This window comes from Bradysia coprophila, chromosome IV (assembly GCF_014529535.1).
Source record: "Bradysia coprophila strain Holo2 chromosome IV, BU_Bcop_v1, whole genome shotgun sequence".
Lineage (NCBI taxonomy): Eukaryota > Metazoa > Arthropoda > Insecta > Diptera > Sciaridae > Bradysia > Bradysia coprophila.
Window position 1 is genome coordinate 2,166,113 of NC_050738.1, and position 18,512 is coordinate 2,184,624.

At 42.4% G+C, this 18,512-nt stretch overlaps 1 protein-coding gene across 2 annotated transcripts; it reads left to right on the forward strand.

Moving 5' to 3' along the window:
* Window positions 1–3,316: 3,316 nt before the first annotated feature.
* Window positions 3,317–18,492, forward strand: LOC119066065 (vacuolar protein sorting-associated protein 13D). Of its 2 annotated transcripts, none has more exons than XM_037168290.1 (16): window positions 3,317–3,811; window positions 4,795–4,985; window positions 5,051–5,650; window positions 5,719–6,036; window positions 6,095–7,851; window positions 7,915–8,057; window positions 8,183–8,323; window positions 8,388–9,015; window positions 9,083–11,081; window positions 11,135–11,450; window positions 11,517–11,821; window positions 11,882–15,296; window positions 15,352–15,446; window positions 15,511–17,852; window positions 17,912–18,101; window positions 18,283–18,492. In XM_037168290.1, exons 1-16 carry the CDS (start codon window positions 3,715–3,717, stop codon window positions 18,352–18,354), a joined length of 12,609 nt encoding a protein of 4,202 aa, XP_037024185.1. In that variant the 5' UTR covers window positions 3,317–3,714; the 3' UTR covers window positions 18,355–18,492. The 2 variants fall into 2 exon arrangements, with proteins under 2 accessions (XP_037024185.1, XP_037024186.1); XM_037168291.1 differs by having other exon boundaries at window positions 8,219–8,323.
* Window positions 18,493–18,512: the final 20 nt, after the last annotated feature.

Consider the following 18,512-nt stretch of genomic DNA (forward strand, 5'->3'; position numbering starts at 1 on the left):
CATACAATCGTGCAAGGTATGTAATCGGATGGATAATGAGTAGCAGGAGCGCGGCTTTCATGACCCAAAATTGCCAATTTTTCTTACATACCTCACATGATAGTTTACGCCATGATTTGAAGAGTTTAACCGCAGATGAAACTGGAAGTTTTCTTCAAAAAGTCGTGATCGGGAACACTGATTGCGTCACTCTGTCCGAGTGAAGACGTAGATCATCAACGCTCTTATGGTATTTTATAGCTGTGCTCCTCAGCTAGTAGCTATAGTTAGCTCTAATGCCTTTTGTTTCCGAATGTCCCAGATATCAGTCAGCAATGTGTGCAACCTCAAATTTTTTTTTTTTGCTTTTTCGGATTCCTTGTTCAATTTTAAGTACATTCTGGGGTCAGGCCTTTTAAAATAGTAAAAAATAAAGAAAAATGCGACCCACCCTATTGTATACACGCTTTATACCGAAAGGATGTTATAAAGAGCGTGCATAGTGCGTTGTACGTCTATATATACGTAAAATATGGGAATGTTATTCAAAACGGAAGACATAAAATAAGCTTTACATTCAACACATTGTGCTGAACATGTAACAAGTAGTTTTGATTTATTTCATTTTGCGATTTAATAAAAAGGACACCATTCTTCATTGAACTCCAGTTGCTTGAATTGAACTCGGGGGAGTATTGTGAGATATCTTTTTTTTACCATTTGCTTCGATACATTCCGTTTGGTATCCGTATATGATTTCTCATTTCTATTTTTATAATAGACAGGCTGGCATGGTATGTATTTGTTGAATATATACAACATCCACATCCGGCGTGGATGCACAATACAGTGCGATAGGAATGCTGAACATCAACGAGTAATTGTATCGTGCAGCAATCTTGAAACTTTGAAGAAAAAATCTTGATTGTTGTTGCTGTACTTTCATTATTTTCTGGTTGCACGAATAGAGGTCGTAAATATGGGTTTGTTGCCCTCATACTATCAATGAAATATTGAACAAGCCAATAAAATTCATAAACCGTCTGCAAGCAAACTGTTACTGTTGCTTTGCAAAGCAAACCGGAGAGAAGATTCCAATTTCGCGGTGCATGGTTTCACGACGAAAAATGCACATCATATCTATTGGGTGCAAGAACCGTAACGAACAATAATGTTGGACGTTATGTGTGTATAGTATGACATCAGGTTAAAGAATTTTACGATAAGTAGATACTATAAACAGGTGCAAATGGATTCTTAGATCACCGAAAATATTGACAACTTACCGGTCTCTATAGACGCATATGGGGTCGTCCATAAATTACGTAACGCAAAAAAATAATTTTCCATTTTCGAGACGCTTTTCTCTACCCTGTCTTGGAAAATGTATGAAAACCTCCACAAAAATGCCCCATCCCCCATCTAACGTTACGTAATTTTTGAACTACCCCTATTGTCAATAAATGACATTCTCTTAAAAAAGTTCTTGAAGAGGTGTTCTGACCAGATGTGAAACACCATGTTAATAAGGTACAGAAAAATATTGTACATATGAGGAGATTCTGACGACTACCTTAACGTAACAAAATTATCGGTTGAGTATACACCAACGAAATTGGTTACGAATTGTTGAATCGACGTAAAATCAAAATTTATGCAATCAATAAACCTTGAATCGTCTTTGATTTATAGAATTGGTTCACAGTACAATTTGGCTTAGGGATCAATTTCTTTCTTCAATTCTCCAGTGACTACCAACGCTACCCTTAATGACGAAAATGCAATACAATATTCGGAGAAATTGTCGAATTTCAATTCAAATTTATTCGGTTCATGGCATTTTTACGAATATGAATATTTTCGTGGTTAAATGTAACCCCGATTTCATGTCGTGGGAATTTAAATAAAAAAATGGAATGGGGAAAAAAAATCATATTTCAGCCTAATCCCATGCAAATGAAATGTAGACATTTTTTCTGAACGGAATATTCCATAAATCTGTGTCCTTCACATGTAAATGATTGGGTAATTACCTATGCCGATACATTTACGAAACGTTTCGCTTGCAGAATACGTACAGCAATTATGTGTACTAAAGAGATTATCCTCCCTCGCAAATTTAAATGGGTAATTTGCATTCAATTTTTATGTTTAAAAATGATTTTGTAGTTAAAATAACTGATTCCGATTGGTATTAATCGCTGAGATAGATTTCGTTTTATTTAAAACTTTGCAGAAATAAAATATTGAAGGTCACTGTGACTTCTGTTGCTCTAAACATTTTAAATAGATTTATTTTGGAATCTGTTACTTCATATTTTGATACCTTTTAGAGACGGCTGTCATCCGTTATCGACAACGACAGCAATAATAAAACGACAAGGTCTGACTAATGAGGTCTTTTATATCAAAAAGCATGTTCAAAACAAACGAAGTAAAAGATTCTGAAATCAATATCTGAAAATCTTCGATCAAATGAAGTAATAGTTGAATAGTAAAACTGTTAATATGCTTGCCGTCTGAGACAGGTAAACATAAGTATTTACAAGAGACCATTACTTTTGTCATTAGTGTACTCATGAGTGGTGATATAAACGGCTTTGAATTGCGAAGATACCGCTATGTTATCTCCATTTTTAAACTAGAGTCGCTGGTACTAATTAGTGTAAGCACTGCGGCTTTCTGCACATGGGATGTTATCGTAATAACCGTTGTACAATTAAATGACATGCTGTCTACGCAGATCTTTTGGGCACCTTTTGTGGATTTTCTGGGATCTTTAACAAATATTTGACACTGAAGTACGGAATTTCAAAACTCCTTAAACCTCATATTTTCATTTGCGTAATAAACACATACCCACCTTGTTATTCTTTATCCTGTATAGTATTCTGCGAAAAACGCTAATAGGGATTGGTATCGGAGAATCTGGCACACAGTGCCAAAAGAACGCACTTTTTAATCTACGTAAATCATCGATGTAATTACTCCTTCTACAAAATTTTGGTATCGAAAAATCGTGTGTTCACGTAGTTGAAAAATGCGTTTTAGCACCGTGTGCCAAATTGACTTGCGAAGATATGTAATAGATTTGTTTGTAGGTCTACCAATTATTGCTCCCATTTCCTATCCTATTCGTAAATTTACGAATGTATTTCAGGTACGCACCATAACAATACCAATTAACTTGAAACTTAACTTTTTTGAGTAAAATGCGCCATTATTTTGAACTTGGACCACTTCAATCGAAGCCAACGACACCTAGATGACGCTGTGTTACACACTGGACCAGTGGGACCACTTTTATCCAATTGACACATGACGCAAAACATTGCTATGACATTTCGTCAGAAGTAATAAAAAATTTTGTGATTCCTGAATCGCGTATTTTCTTATCGAATATTTTGAATTAACTCAAAGAATTTAAGCAAATTGCATAAAATATCAGTAAATCGGGTGTGTATTCGGTGATAAAAATTGTCGATTTGTGGAAAATATCTTCCGTTAGTGGATCACGAAGTGAAAATCGCTGAGCCAAAAAAAAACAACCAAATTTTTTCTCTCTTATGTATCAGTATTCGTGGTGATCTTTTGGCAACAAAAATATTTTCAGAAATTGTTTCCAAAGTTCAAACGGCCAGAGTCTTTAATTACAATTTGCGCGATAAAAATACGATTCTTGTTTAGCGTTTAATTCATGAATTCGGTTGTGATGCAATCAAAACAATACAAATTATGCTGAGAGAACTCATTGCATGGGTGCTGAATACGTATTTGGGGAAGTATGTGGAAAATCTTAATACAGCACAGCTAACCGTTGCTCTATTGTCAGGTAAGAGTATAGAACTATTATTGTCGTAAAGTACCTATATATAGTGCTACTGTTATGTACAAATTAGAAAGTTTCCCACATAGAAATCTATTTTAGGTAAAATTACGTCATGTTTCGTCTCATCTTATTTATGGTATAATTATTTGAAGTGCTTTTAGTGTATAAGATTCATTGATTTAAGTGAGTGAGATTGTCAATCAATTCTCGTTCAAAAAAAAATTGTTGTTTTGCCGTTCGCAATTTGCGATGTTGTGAAAAAGTTGTCATTGACTGAGAGTTTTTAGATTATAGAATTTCTGCGACAAAGATCAACGATCGCAAACCTTTTCTCGTTAAGTTCATCGGAATTCGTTTTTCACGTGATATGATGCCATCGGGATTACAAATCAAAATAAATCAACTTACCACTTAAGTCAGGTCTTATCTGCGTGTTTACATTTAACTGTGGAAATGTTTATCATGAATGCAGGTTGCGCGCGCAATGTCTATTTTGAATAAAATAACTTATGCGCAGAAGGTTTGACCGAAACGAATTTTTGAATTTTATTTGCTCGTCAGTTGTAAGAATTGCGATGGATGAAAGCCGTACCGTAGTTTGTTGTAGGAAGTGTACTTGTTCAATGTCCGGAAAAGGGTGGTAAATATTACGGGGAAATGACATCCACTGCGACTGTTTCATTATTTAACCTTTTATAGCCGGTTCATTGTCCGTTATTCAACAACAACAATTGACAATGATCTCTAACCAGACCTCTTGTATAGCAAAATGTGCAGTAAGACTAAAGATTTGCTGTTAAGCGGTACACGACACGTGTAACGAAAGAAGTGACAGATTTAATTGCTAAATGATGATTCCATCGAATGTCATTTACCAACGATTGAAGGACCCACAAGAATCCTTAGCTCCACAGAATCCATTAAGATATGAGTCATATTGATTGGTCTTAACATTTGACTGATTTTGTGATGTTGTCAATTTTCAGGTGAAGTTGAATTGGAAAACCTTCCATTACGACGTGATGCCTTACGTAATTTGGGCCTGCCATTGCAAGCTCTCAGTGGTACGGTCGGAAAAATTAAACTTCAAATTCCAGTACGTCAATTTCGAACAGCACCATGGTGCATTTTAATCGAAAATGTTTATGTCGTCGTCGGACCAGTCAATTTGGACGAGGTATACAATTCATAAATTCCCAAATTTTCCATTTACCTAACGACCAAACCATTATCTTTTGACAGTGGGATGCCGAAGCAGAAGAGCAAGCCGATTTAGATTTTAAACTCTCTCGCCTCGATGGCCTCGAAGCAAAATGGCGTGCTAGCAGCGAAGCTTCGTTGGAGGGCGGTTACTATGCCTCATCGTATTCCGGATGGTTGAGTTACGGCACATCGCTGATGACGAATATCGTCGAGAATTTGGAATTGAAAATCAAAAACGTTCACATTCGCTACGAAGACTCGATCACGATTCCGGATCAGCGATTCGCTTTTGGCATCAACATTGAATCGTTGTCGGCACGCAGTTGTGATGAGAATTGGACGCCCGGCTATACGACCGCTTGGATTAACAATTCCGCATCGTTCAAATTGGTTGAATTGGAAGCAATGTCCTTTTACTGGGATCCATTGCACAATAATGAAATTTTTGGTGATATTAGTTCTAATGAATTGGCCGAGGCAATAAGTAAGAGTAAATTTACGCATCAATTTATTGTTAGTCCTGTCTGTGCGCAGGCACACTTGAAACGAGATCGAAGTGAAACACCGCTACGGACACGGAGTCGGCCTCGATTGGTCTGTGATTTGATATTAAACGAAGTGCAATTAACGTTGAACGATGTGAGTGACGAGAGTCCGGTAAAGTTTTCCCTTCCATCAATTGTAACGATTTTCTTTCTCACTTTCAGTGGCAATATAGCCAGATGGTCGGTTGTGTGAGAGGATTGGATGACATTGCCAAATATCGACGATTTAAGCTGTTACGTCCGTTGCATTCGGTACATCAGGGACCGAGAGCTTGGTGGTTGTATGCTGCTCAGTGTCACGGATTCCGGCGCATCAGTGCAGATAGACGCTTTAAAATAGCCAAAGACAATCTCGAGTACATTGAGATTTATTCGAAAATCATTAAAAATCCCAACGAAGTGCTGACCACCAAATTGAAAGAGCACAAGGATGCTGTGGAAAAGGAGCGGTCCTACGACGAACTCAAACTGTTGAGAGAGGTAAGAAGGTGAAGCAATTCATTTCTAGTTCTGCTAATCGAATCATTTCCTCTCATAGATTTGCATGTTACGAATGCCAACACCCGAAGGTTTATCCAACGAAACGAATCAAGGACGCAGTATGCTCGTACAATGGTTTCCACAGTGGTGGGGATGGTATGGGTCACCCGCACAAACATCATCGTCTCAACAGCAATCAAGTTCTTTGATTGCTTTGGATGCAACAACACCAAAAGATCAACATCAGCTGGAAGACGAACTGCTCGACGCGCTTGCCGATTCGGTGGAAAGCAATTCAATCCTGAAACGTGACGCAGTTTTCGGTAAATTCGATTTTACCTTACGAAAAGGCACATTGGACATATGCAGCGGATCCGCCAATAAGTTGATGCTTCAGCTTCAATTTGAAAATTTGATTTTGAGCGTTGAGTCACGACCACGTTCAGCCTCGCACTTCGTGGGATTGTCATTGGGATCGGTGTTGCTCAAGGATCATATCACCAACAATTCGGAATTTCCGGATCTTATCAAGCCGCAAGTAAAAGACGAGTCGATTACGCACAGTCGGTTGCACACACAGCGGGCGAATAGCCGTAATTCGGGCCTACTGAACAACACTGAACCACTGTTCCAAATGAACTACGAACGAAAGCCACTGTCCCATAACACGGACTATCGTTTGCTGATCAAATCTCAGTCGTTGGACGTGGTGTACAACATGGACGTGATCAAATGGATTGTTGACTTTGTGATGAAACCGCACCAAGTGATAGGCACACGGAAGAAAATCGAGGCAATGAAAAATAAAACGAAAATGGAAATCATCAAAAATTGGGAGAATATCCTGGAAGGCGATCTGAGTGATCGCAAGACGTGGACGCTGGAGATAGACATTTCAGCACCCCAAATTATTTTTGCCGAAAATTTCTGTGTGAAAGGTGGAACGCTGGTGGTCGTCGATTTCGGTCGATTGCAGTTGAGCAACAACCAACCGGAAAGTAGTAAACCAGAAGCTCCGCAGGAACAGTTTCGTAAGGACAGCGAAGAAGAGGATGCATTCATGACACCATGTTCAACGCCACCCGGATCTGAAGCCAGCACCAGCGATTCGCCGACATTGTGTACGGCTCTGTCGGATGGCTTTGAAAGGAACATCGATAGTTCGCTGAACGAGAAGTCACTGCACCAAAAACTCTACGACAGCTTCAAGTTAAACTTGACCGATCTGCAAGTTCTCGTGTGCAAAAGTAAAGAACGATGGGCGTTCGCCAGTTCCAAAGGTTCATCATCTTTGCATGTACTGGACCGGTTCAACATTTCGCTACAAATGGAACGACGTGTTGTTTACACACTCGATCCACAGTTTCCTAGTCTTACAATGTCCGGCAGCCTACCGAAGCTAGTGGTTCATGTGAACGAACACAAAATTGCGGCACTGATTCAAATGTTAAATGTCCTATCAAGCAGTACACTTCACTCACCGCACCGTTCACCCATTATCGATGCAGTTGAAGAAATTTCCGAGAAAATGCAGGAAAATGTTCCCTTTAACGACGATGAGGAACAACCCGTTTGGCAGCGAGACGGTTCGAAATTGGTCATACTACAATTCTCCGTTGATCAAATGTCGTTGGAAGTGCAATCGCGAGGTCGTAGTATCGCTGAGCTACAAGTGACTGGAGTGAAGGCCGGCTTTAGCAGAAGACCTGAGGATACAAATCTAACATTGTCCGTGCACGGATTATTGCTGGTCGATGCTATGCAATCCTATGGCCAAGATTTTGAATTGCTAATTGCGAGTCATCGACATGTTGGGTAAGGACATGGAAGGCAAATGAAGTCCCTTCGATCTTTCATTTTTTTGTGCTAATTTTTCAGGATTGACAGTGTATCCGGTAGCTTAAAGCAAAGCGAGCCATGCTCTCCGCAATCACCTGGATCACCAGATCCGACACTGCATTATGATAGAAGACCAACCAGTCCGCACACGATATCGAAAGCGCTCAGCAATTTACAACGAAGTGAGTATGACACACTGAACATGTGACAATTTTGGCATGCCCATTTGCGTTGCCTGTTGGTTGCGTTGCATCTTTATTATTTGGTTTTCGTTTTCGTTTTTTACGTTTTTATTGTAACAATTAAGCTAATTCTGCTACTTGGTCTGCTGCTGGGGATACAGACGCATTGATCACCGTGGAAGTTCTCTTTGTAACACCGGAACCGGGATCCGGCGGTGAACAACTACAGATAGCCAACATTCAGTTCAACAATTTGGACATAATCGGTGAGTTTAATCGACATTTCTGTGCCCCCAGATGAGTCGTACAATTGTTGTTTTGTCGTTCCAGCGAATCAAGAGACGATCGTGGAGCTGATGGACTTCACCAAAAGAGTTTTCCCGAATCGAAAAGCCACAGTTAATCTTTCCGCACAACCGAACACCGATACCACCGATCATCCATCGTCACCAGAACCAATCGTACCATCTCCCATCCGAACGGAAATAACGTTCGATTTTCACCGTTTGAATGTACTCATCCTGCGTGCATTAATGAGAGACAATTTCATGGTCGGACGTAAAGTCGGAACGTTCACGATGAGTGAAGCACGAATTCACGCAACGTTAGGCACATCCATCACAGTGGAAGGTTCACTGGGTGGTCTTCAGGTTCTGGATCTAACGCCAGAAGGCATTGCCCATCAACGGATTTTGTCGGTGGGAAAAGATCCACTGACTGAACCGCCACACGTTGAACAGGATCTGTTAAGTTCGTTGACGCAAGAAATTTACGCGATGGGCACGTCGAAGGACGAAATCGTATTGGTGGAACGTCAAGCGTTATCGTTCCGCGTGACAAGGGACTTGAATGCTTGCGTCAACATTAAAATTCGGATGGCATCTGTGTGGTACACGCATGTTGCACGCTTCATTCAAGAGCTAAATTGGTGTGCCACCGAGTTCAAACACTATTTGAAGTGAGTCATTCAATGACGTTCTGAATGCCAGCCAGTTTCCGTTGATATTCCCATTTACGTTTTTCAGAAATCTGGCAAAATCAATCCGTGAGAAAGCAACTGATATGGCAATGGGATTGGTTCAGCCGAGAAGTGATGTTATCACTACTCCCCGCAGTAACGAAGTCTACTCACCTCGTCATTCGCTACGACGAAAGCGTTTAACATCGCTATCGAACCAACAAAACTGTATCGACGTAAAATTGGAACTGGACGTTGTACTGGACACACCAGTGTTAGTATTACCTCGGTCCAGCTGCAGTTCTCAAGTGTTCGTGGCACATTTAGGTAAAATTTCCGTCACCAATATCCGCAGCGATAAGTGCGACGATGACACCAAACAGTTCCAGCCAGACAAACCGATCAATCGAATATTTACCATCGACGAGGAACCCTTTATGAGTGAGTGTTTTGCCGAAGACTTCGAACTGGATGATCCGATCAAAGAAGATTTGGATACGAGCACAATATGCGCCGAGGACAGGGAGTCCGATTTGGAGACGTACGTCATGGATGTGAGAAACATGAATCTGTACTCGCTGGACACAATGACAAGGAAAGGTTTTCGAATGTCGGCACTGCCGCGCGCCGAAGAATTTTATTCATGCCAAACCGATGCAGTCCCTGTTTTACACGATACGGCAATTCAATTGGATATGGTTCGGATCGTCGATAACACTACCGTGCATGAGGTATACGACACCAAGGAAACTCTGCAGATCACTGGCAGTGTCGTCAAACCGCTAAACTTGTCTCTATCTCGGATGCAATACGAACAGTTGATCGAAACTATTGAAAATTTGTTCAAAATACCGGACGATCTGGTGCGTCCACCATCGGAAGTGCCGCAACACAGTCAACCGGATTTAAGTGAATTTATCGATCAGCCGACAATTAGCTCGTTTGACATTAAGGACAATAAAGTCAGACGTAAATTGTTCGCTGGGCCAAGCTTCAACGAACACAAGTCGTACGTGGAACCGAAAGTCTTATTCGAATTGCCGAGTTTTATCATCCAGCTGAAAAATGAAGTGAACAATCCGTTGATTGAGATTTCATTCCGTGACCTGAAGGTCAATTACGATAGATGCAATTTGTATGAGACTAATGTCCAAGTGTCACTGCGGTCGTTACTTATGGAAGACTTACTGCAACCACCCGATTCCAAGCATCGTTCAATGGTGATTTCATCATCACCGGAAACCCAAAACCTTCGACCCGGAACCTCGTTCTCATCACGGTCATGTCCCAATTTGATTGGTCTACATATGCCGGACGAGTGTATGACTGGTTCGTTGCCAGAAAACCTTGAAAATACTCACCATTTGAATGAGGAACAGCAGCCAATCAATAAGACTACATGTCCGGATACACCTCCACCATCACCGCAACCCAGAGAACGTCAAGACAATTTAGTTCTTTACACGTCATTGCTAATCGATCCAGAGTGCCCGAACTTTGATTCGCACTACAATTCGATGCGTCAGTCGAGTTCGATTGATTTCAACAGTTTGGACCTGATCATCTCCGTCCAAAGTTGGTTCGTTCTGCTGAATTTTTTCGGTTTACTGTCGGACGATCATGATGATGTGACTAGTTCTCGCGAAATTCCGACAACGTCAGTGGAAACGGTGCATAAGAAGGGCAATTCGGATCTGGACATATCAGTGCGTTCATTGACATTGGTTTTCATTCGGACAGACTATGAAATAGCCAAGGCGAATGTGTCAAATGCGCATTTTGTCATATCTAAGTACGGCCAATCGAAAACCGTAGAAGGAAAGCTGGGATCCATATCATTGATGGACTTGACGTTACATGGGGCAATTTATCGGGAACGATTTTTGACCAGTGGCTACGAAGCGCTGAATTTCTTCTATCGTCAAGATGGTCCGAAACTGAACAGCCGATCAATGAACTGTGACGCAAAGTTAAAAATTCAGATGTCATCCGTGAAATACGTGCACACGAAGCGATTCGTTGCTGAGATTCAGGCATTTTTCAAGGAATTTCAGCAATTACAAACGGTAAGCTCCAGCTACTGTAACTAACAATCCAAATTGACAAATGAAATTTTCAGCCGGTGCTTCGTAAAATCAAACCGTCCGAATCGAGACACAGTCTTCACCAACGACCACTTCAATTGGGTCTGGAAATCAATGCTGGCTCACCGATCATTTTGTTGCCGTTAAGTTCACGGAGTGAGAAAGTCATCGTTGCCGATTTGGGTGAATTCTCGCTGCAGAATAACTTCCATCTGGCCAGTGAACGTGGCATAATTAGCATTAAAGTCGACGACACTGGTCCCGATGAAATTCTTGATGTCATGCAGGTGCACTTGGTGAACACGGATTTGTTCGCCGGTATTCGAATAGGGAAAAGTGATTTCGTTGCTGGTAAGTGGTTTTGAACAGTTAAGCCAAGGGCTGTACTTCAAGTGACTATTTTTGGTGTATCAACAGGAAAATTGGATATTTGCATGGACATGAATGGCTACGCAATACTGAAACAAGGATCTAATCTGTTGAACAGCAAGTGTCACTTAAAGTTGATCGTTGAGCGGAACATGGATTCGTGGAAAAGTCAAAATGTTCCGGACATTAGCGTACACGGTACATTGTCTCGACTAGAAGCCGTGCTGGATTTACAGCAGTATCAACTTGTCCGAGGATTTTTATCCTACAATTTAGGCGAATGCATCGACGATTTAGTTGTTGAGCCAACGTATAACTCGGATAGTCGATCGAATCTACTGACCGATGTTGCGGTAAGAGAGTTCAGGATTTCCATTTTGTCCAAGCGATGCTCAAAATCATTTTGTTTTCAGAAAACTACGGATAAGCGAGTCTGGACGAATTTATCGATCACACTGGATCTACAGGATGTGTCTGTACGTCTGAACACTCCAACGAACACCCATTACATCATTGACGATCCATCTTCACACAATCATCCATCGTTGGCCCGCATTAAATTCATCAAGTCCAGCCTGAAAATAGACTCGTTCAGCGACGGATCCCAAGACATCGATCTAGTGTCTCAAGAAATATTGGTTATCGATTCACGCTACGCCAATACACACACAGATCAGCCGAAAAACGTTTTCACCAACATATTGCAGCCGATCAACTCGAATCCGGGCAACGATTCTGTTCAGGCCGAAGTGCATAGCCGCCGTCGAAATGATTCGTCGAAATTTACCATTTTGCTGAATAATATGCGCGTGATGGCGATTCTGGATTGGCTGGAAATGTGCAGAGATTTTCTGTCGCAGAATGCGGAGAAACCGAAAGATTTGATCGCAATTCAGAAAGTCAATGAAAATCTGCAGACCCCTGTGCCGGAAGAGCCGATGGAGTTGGTGTTGAACATCACCGATTCGGAATTGGTTTTCGTGGAAACGCCCGACCAGTGGGACACCAATGCAGTTATTCTGAAAAGCACTACCATACTGTCGTATCGACCCATCGAAGTGGATAAAGTGATGTCGATTAACCTAAACCATCTGGAAGTGTTCTCGTGTGTGCTGGGCTTTGAGGAGGAAACGGCTCTGTCGATAATCGATCCAGTTACGATCAACATGGACTTGAAGAAAAATGTTTTGGACATTCAACTAGCCAAACGCCTGTCCATCCGATTGTCATACAACGACGTCAAAATGTTTTCGCAAATGCTGCAATCGTTACCCCGGCAAACGAAAAACGCAAAATCCAAAGATCACGTCACTGGTGACCGTAGTGTCGACGTACAGCTCATATCAAAATTGTCGGCTCTGGGTTTCAACAGTGATGATTGCGTTAATGCATTGGAGATCTGTAACAACGAACTCGATGAAGCTGCGTTGTGGCTAACACAACATGCTGAACCGACCAAGCATTCGCATACAATTGTACATCCCTTGGAAATTAAATCCATTGCCGTCCAAGCTAACTGCATCTCAATTTGTGTGATTGACGATTGCAAGGATGCCGACGTTCCGCTGTTAGAACTTTCGTTGTCACAGCTGGAATTTGACCAGGAATTATCCAGTTCGACCGAATTGATGCGGCGATCGAACGCAGATTTATCGGCAGATAAACTGTGCTTCAAGACTGGATCACTCAAAGGAACGTTTGCCAGCGATTATTACAACCGTGGCCTGAGTGGATGGGAGCCGTTAATAGAACCGTGGAAGTGTGATGCCACTTGGAGTTATAGTTTGGGATCGGGAATGCAACGGAATCGTTTGCACCTGAAAGTGAACAGCGAAGATATGGTAAAATTGAATGTGACCAGCACCAGCATCGAATTATACCGGATTGTGCACGACGATTGGACTCAAGACTACTATAGTCAGCCCGCATCAATATCAAACAATAAGAAAAGCATCCAAATGAGCCCGAACAACTACCGTCGTAGAAATCCGTTCGTTCCGTTTGCAATCCGTAACGAGACTGGTGTTCGGTTATGGTTTACAGTATCCCGTTCCGAATCCTCAATGACATCATCTGAAACGAGATGGACGCCCGTCGAGCCAAATGCCGTGACATCATTTTCATTCGGACCGCAAAGCAAACAACGTCACAATGATACACACAAGTTGAACATCCATCAAGTTGGCGTACGTGTAGAGGGATGGTCGGAAGTGGGCCCAGTGTCCGTCGACAAAGTTGGTGTATTTTTCCGCCATGCCCGATACGAGGCTGTAGAATTTGTGTCGATGCCTCGTGCCCGTATTGTATTTTCGGTGACTTTGGAGGGATCTGCTCACAAGCTTATCACCGTTAGATCCGCTCTGCGTTTGATCAACAAATTAGATCGGCCGATTTTGTTGCGCATGGAACATGACTTCCGATATTTGAGCAATCCGTTGTGGCCAGCCGTATTTTCGTCGATTGTGCCTTCGAGCGAAGTGTACAGTATCCCGTTGAATCGGGTGCATTCGTTGCTAAGTGTCCGTCCACTACCCACGGAAATTGACTTGGAAGCCACTCAGAAGGAGCTGCAAATGCAACGTGCTGATGAAGGTACCGCTTTTCGCGAAGTTAAATTCAACAGCAAGGAATACTGGAATAAATACGAGAGCGCGGCTCAACGTAGTACAAACTCGTTTCAATTTTGCAAAGACACCTTGAACTGGAAGGAAATGGATGAAGGCAGTGAACTGCAACAAGAACTGCGAACGTGTCTTAGTAACCGTGATAAATTCCGTTTCGTGGCTGCTATACGTAGAGAAGGTTATCCTACAAAAGATGCGATCGGAATTCCTGGACATTCAATCACATTATGGCCACCGTTGAGATTAAATAACTTACTACCGTGTGACCTGTTGTACAAACTCTTGTCGGGAACACAAGGTCGAATCGCATCTTCTGAATCGGCAAGCGTCTACGAGGTTGATCTGGAACGAGAATTGAAGATTACTCTGACTTTGGACGGCTATCCAGGCGCTGGCACTCTGTGCATACCTGTTGGACTGGGAAACGTTGAGACAACGCTTCGTTTAAGCGACATGAAACAAAGAGTTCTCAATCTTCGAGCATCAATTACAATGATAAAAGGTTGCGGAATGCAGATTAGCATTAGCGCTCCGTACTGGCTTGTCAATCGAACTGGTCTGCCGTTAGTTTTCCGACAAGAAGGAGTTCCACACGAAAGTGCCGGCCAATTCCAAGAAAACGAACAAGGACGACTTGTGTCACCGCTCATGTATTCTATATCAGATCCGGACGCATCGCCAGCATTAACAGTTCGATTGGGAAAGAGATTCGGTCAAAATCCACCTTGGTGTCAGCCGTTTCAATTGCACAAAGACATCTTGAATCGACAGTTGAAGTCCGGCAGTTCAAACGAAACTTTTGTTCTCGGTATTGAAGTGAGACGCGGTCGTGGCAGATACATCAAGACGAGTGTCGTTACATTTTCACCGAGATTCCAGTTGTACAATCGGAGTTCGTACAAACTTCAGTTTGCTCAGAAGTATTACGCCACAACATTGACTGATCAATTGGCCAAGGCAACATTTATCGAAGCCGTTCCCGGCTGTCATTTGCCGTTTCATTGGCCCAGACTGGACAAAGATCAGCAATTGTGCATTCGGTTGCCTGACGTCGAGAACTGTCTTTGGTCTGGTGGAATTCCGATCCACGAAACGCAGAGTCTTTACATCAACATTAGAAATATCAACGGTGACATGCACTTCATTCGCGTGGAAATTGTGTTGCAAGGAGCCACGTATTTTCTGCTGTTTGGCGATGCTCAAGGTGATTTAGCTTCACGAGAATATTTTTTATTCAAATTTAAAACTCGTCTTTCTAGCTCTGCCACCACCAATCCGAATCGACAATTATTCCGAAGTTCCATTGAAATTTTATCAAACCGATTGCAAGAATCAATGGCAAACCGTAGTTCGGGTAAGTGGGTGTAATTTGTGCTCCGGCTGGGAACACTTCTGAAAATTTTATGTTTCACGCTTAGCCTCACTCATCAATCGCGTACGCTCTGGATGAACCAATGGGAGCACAATCATTATACATTGAAGCACCGGGCGGAGTGTCACACGTTTATTCCTTGCGTGATCTTGGCATGTCGCATAATCTAACGTACGAAAACTTCATCTACATCGCCTTCTCCGAAACATTCAAAAATGTTTCCAACATCGGCAACAATTCCTTCGACTATGATATTGAGTCACAGCAACTGGTGTTGACTGTCGTTGACGGACGTGTCTTTTTGGCTCGACGTCAACCTGGTGATAGATCGCAATTATGGCGCATGAACAAAGAAAAGCAATTGGAACACGAAGGCTCATCACCGCCAACCGAACCGGGTAGAAAGAGTTCGTCGGCATCGCCGAGATACGTTTTGGATTTAGAACGAGCACCGCAACCGCAAAAATTCACCAGCTTAGTGGTACGGCCAGCGAACAGACAACGGAAATCTACTCAGACTTGGTACTTCACCGAGGAGGGTCGACTGATGTGTGAACATGCTAACATGTGCGTACAATCGAGAGATGGTTTCTTCAATCTTCGCCCGGGAAGCGATGCAGTTTTGGGAATGATTGTGTCACCAACGCCAACATATATGTACACCGAATCGTTAGTCCCAGTAGAACAAGCAATTGAACGGCAAAAGCTACGGCCTGGTTCTGGTTTCTTATCCGTCGTAGTCAGTATGGATGGACCAATCAAAACAATTCAAATAAAAGACATTAAATCACTGGCAAGTGCATCGTTGAGTTTGGATCCCACCTGGAAGCACGTTTCGCACTTGCTTCCGCATATTTCCGAAACTCCGAATAACAACAATGACGACAGCCCGTCGACGAGCGTCGTTACGAAATCGTTGAGTGAACTCCATGTCAATTTGAAATTGACTAAAGGCTTGGGCCTTTCACTCGTATCCAAGAGACCATGCGAAGAGTTGGCCTTTGTCACACTGGAGTTCATCACATTGGAAGTGATTGCCACGCCAGCCGTTCGTTCGTTAGATTTAAGCGTTGGCGACATGCAAATCGATAATCAACTATTCGAGACACCGTGTCCGGTGATGTTATTCACCAATCGCAATGTAGAAATGGTATCATTGCCTGCAACGCATTTGAATATTAAACTTCTTCCGTCACCGAACAAAAACGCCATCATTTTCGAGCATTTTATCCTGAGCCTACGACCGATAACCATTTACTTGGAGGAGCGGTTAATGTTGCGTATGGCCTGTTTCATTGGTCTCGGTCAATCACAACCCGATCCGGCCGCATTGCCCGATGAATGTGATTACGAAGCGCAACGAGTTGCGACCAAAATTCTGGCAGCCAATGCGAAGCGGTTTTACTTCGGTGATTTGCAAATCGTTCCGAGCAACATACGACTGAGTGTAATTACGGCCTCGAAATTGTCGCCACAGTTGAGTGAGATGAAAAAGCGGCTGGGATTGACATTGATCAAATTTGAAGACGCGTCGATCGACTTTGAAAAGTTCAAAGACAAACATCACTTCGAAACGTTGGAGGTGTACGTGAGGGCAATTAAATCCCATTACAAGCAAGAGTTAAAGTGGCAAGCAGCTAAGATATTAGGCAGCGTTGACTTTCTGGGAAATCCGACGGGCTTCTTTGGTGACTTAAATGAAGGCATGCACGGACTGTTCTATGAAGGGTCGGTCACGTCCTTGGTGAAAAATGTCACACATGGCCTGTCGAACTCAACGGCAAAGCTGACCGAATCCATATCCGATGGTCTTGGACGAGTGGTTCTCGACGAACAGGACACGGAAACACGGCAAAAAATATTGGAAGTGTCCAGTGGAGCTAATTCAACCGGAGACCATTTGAAAGCTGGATTCATGGGATTGGGTTTCGGCCTTTTAGGTGGTGTGACAAGCATAGTGAAACATACCTATGCAGGAGCACAAACGGATGGATTGCATGGTTTCATATCTGGTTTGGGTAAAGGAATCGTCGGCACCGTCACAAAACCGATGATCGGAGTATTAGACCTGGCATCAGAAACTGCAAACGCCGTTCGTGAGAGAAGTAAGAGTTCGAATCGAACATTGCCGGAACGAAAGCGACCTCCCCGATGCGTGACTGGCGCTCCTGGTGGTTTAATACCACCATTTTCGTTGGTACAAAGTAAAGGCCAGCAGCATTTGTTCCTGATCAACAAACGAAACTTTAACGAACAATTTATGGCCTACGAACCATGCTTGCTGGAAAGAAGAGACTCAAAACTACGGCTGTTAGTGTCGTCGGAGAATATCTGGGTATTTTCCAGATCCGAAGAGTCAACAACCACTGTGCTAACGCATCATTTAAGGTAAAAATTTGAATTCAATTCGACCTGCAAAATTGACTAAATGAATCGCACAATTCCAGTGAATTGATTTCCTGTTATCCTGTCTCGGTAAACGTGGCACCCACCGGACACAAAACGAAATACCAGTTCTACATCGAACTTTGCTTGAGTTTGACGTCGAAGTCTTTGAACTATGCAGGACAGGAGGTCGTTAAACGCCCCCGTGTGCGATGTCAGAGCGAGGAGATGTCGCAGAGAGCTGCCCATCACGTAAGTAAATCGTTTGTGATTCGATGCGTCCTTTCAGAAACGGCTTGTGGTGACGATGGTACTGGTGCAGCCTGTACCCTTGTGAGAGACCGGTTTGCCAGTGCTCTCTCGATCTAAATTTTTTGTTTGTTCGATTTTCAATTCATTGATCATTTACTGGAAAATGTTATTTCTTCCACAGATAAACTACGCGAAAAGTGTCTACGACGAACGAGAACATACCCTTAATTCCGACGCTGTGATTGATAGTTGAATAGGAAGTTTTTAATTTTTCATTTTTTTTTAAACCAAAAATCAGACCAAAATTGTAAAATGCAAAATTACCTGAGTAATTCGATGATTTATATACAGAAACATGAAAAAGTGAATAAGATGCACAATTTAAGTGAAATCGCGGTTTTTATTTCATTT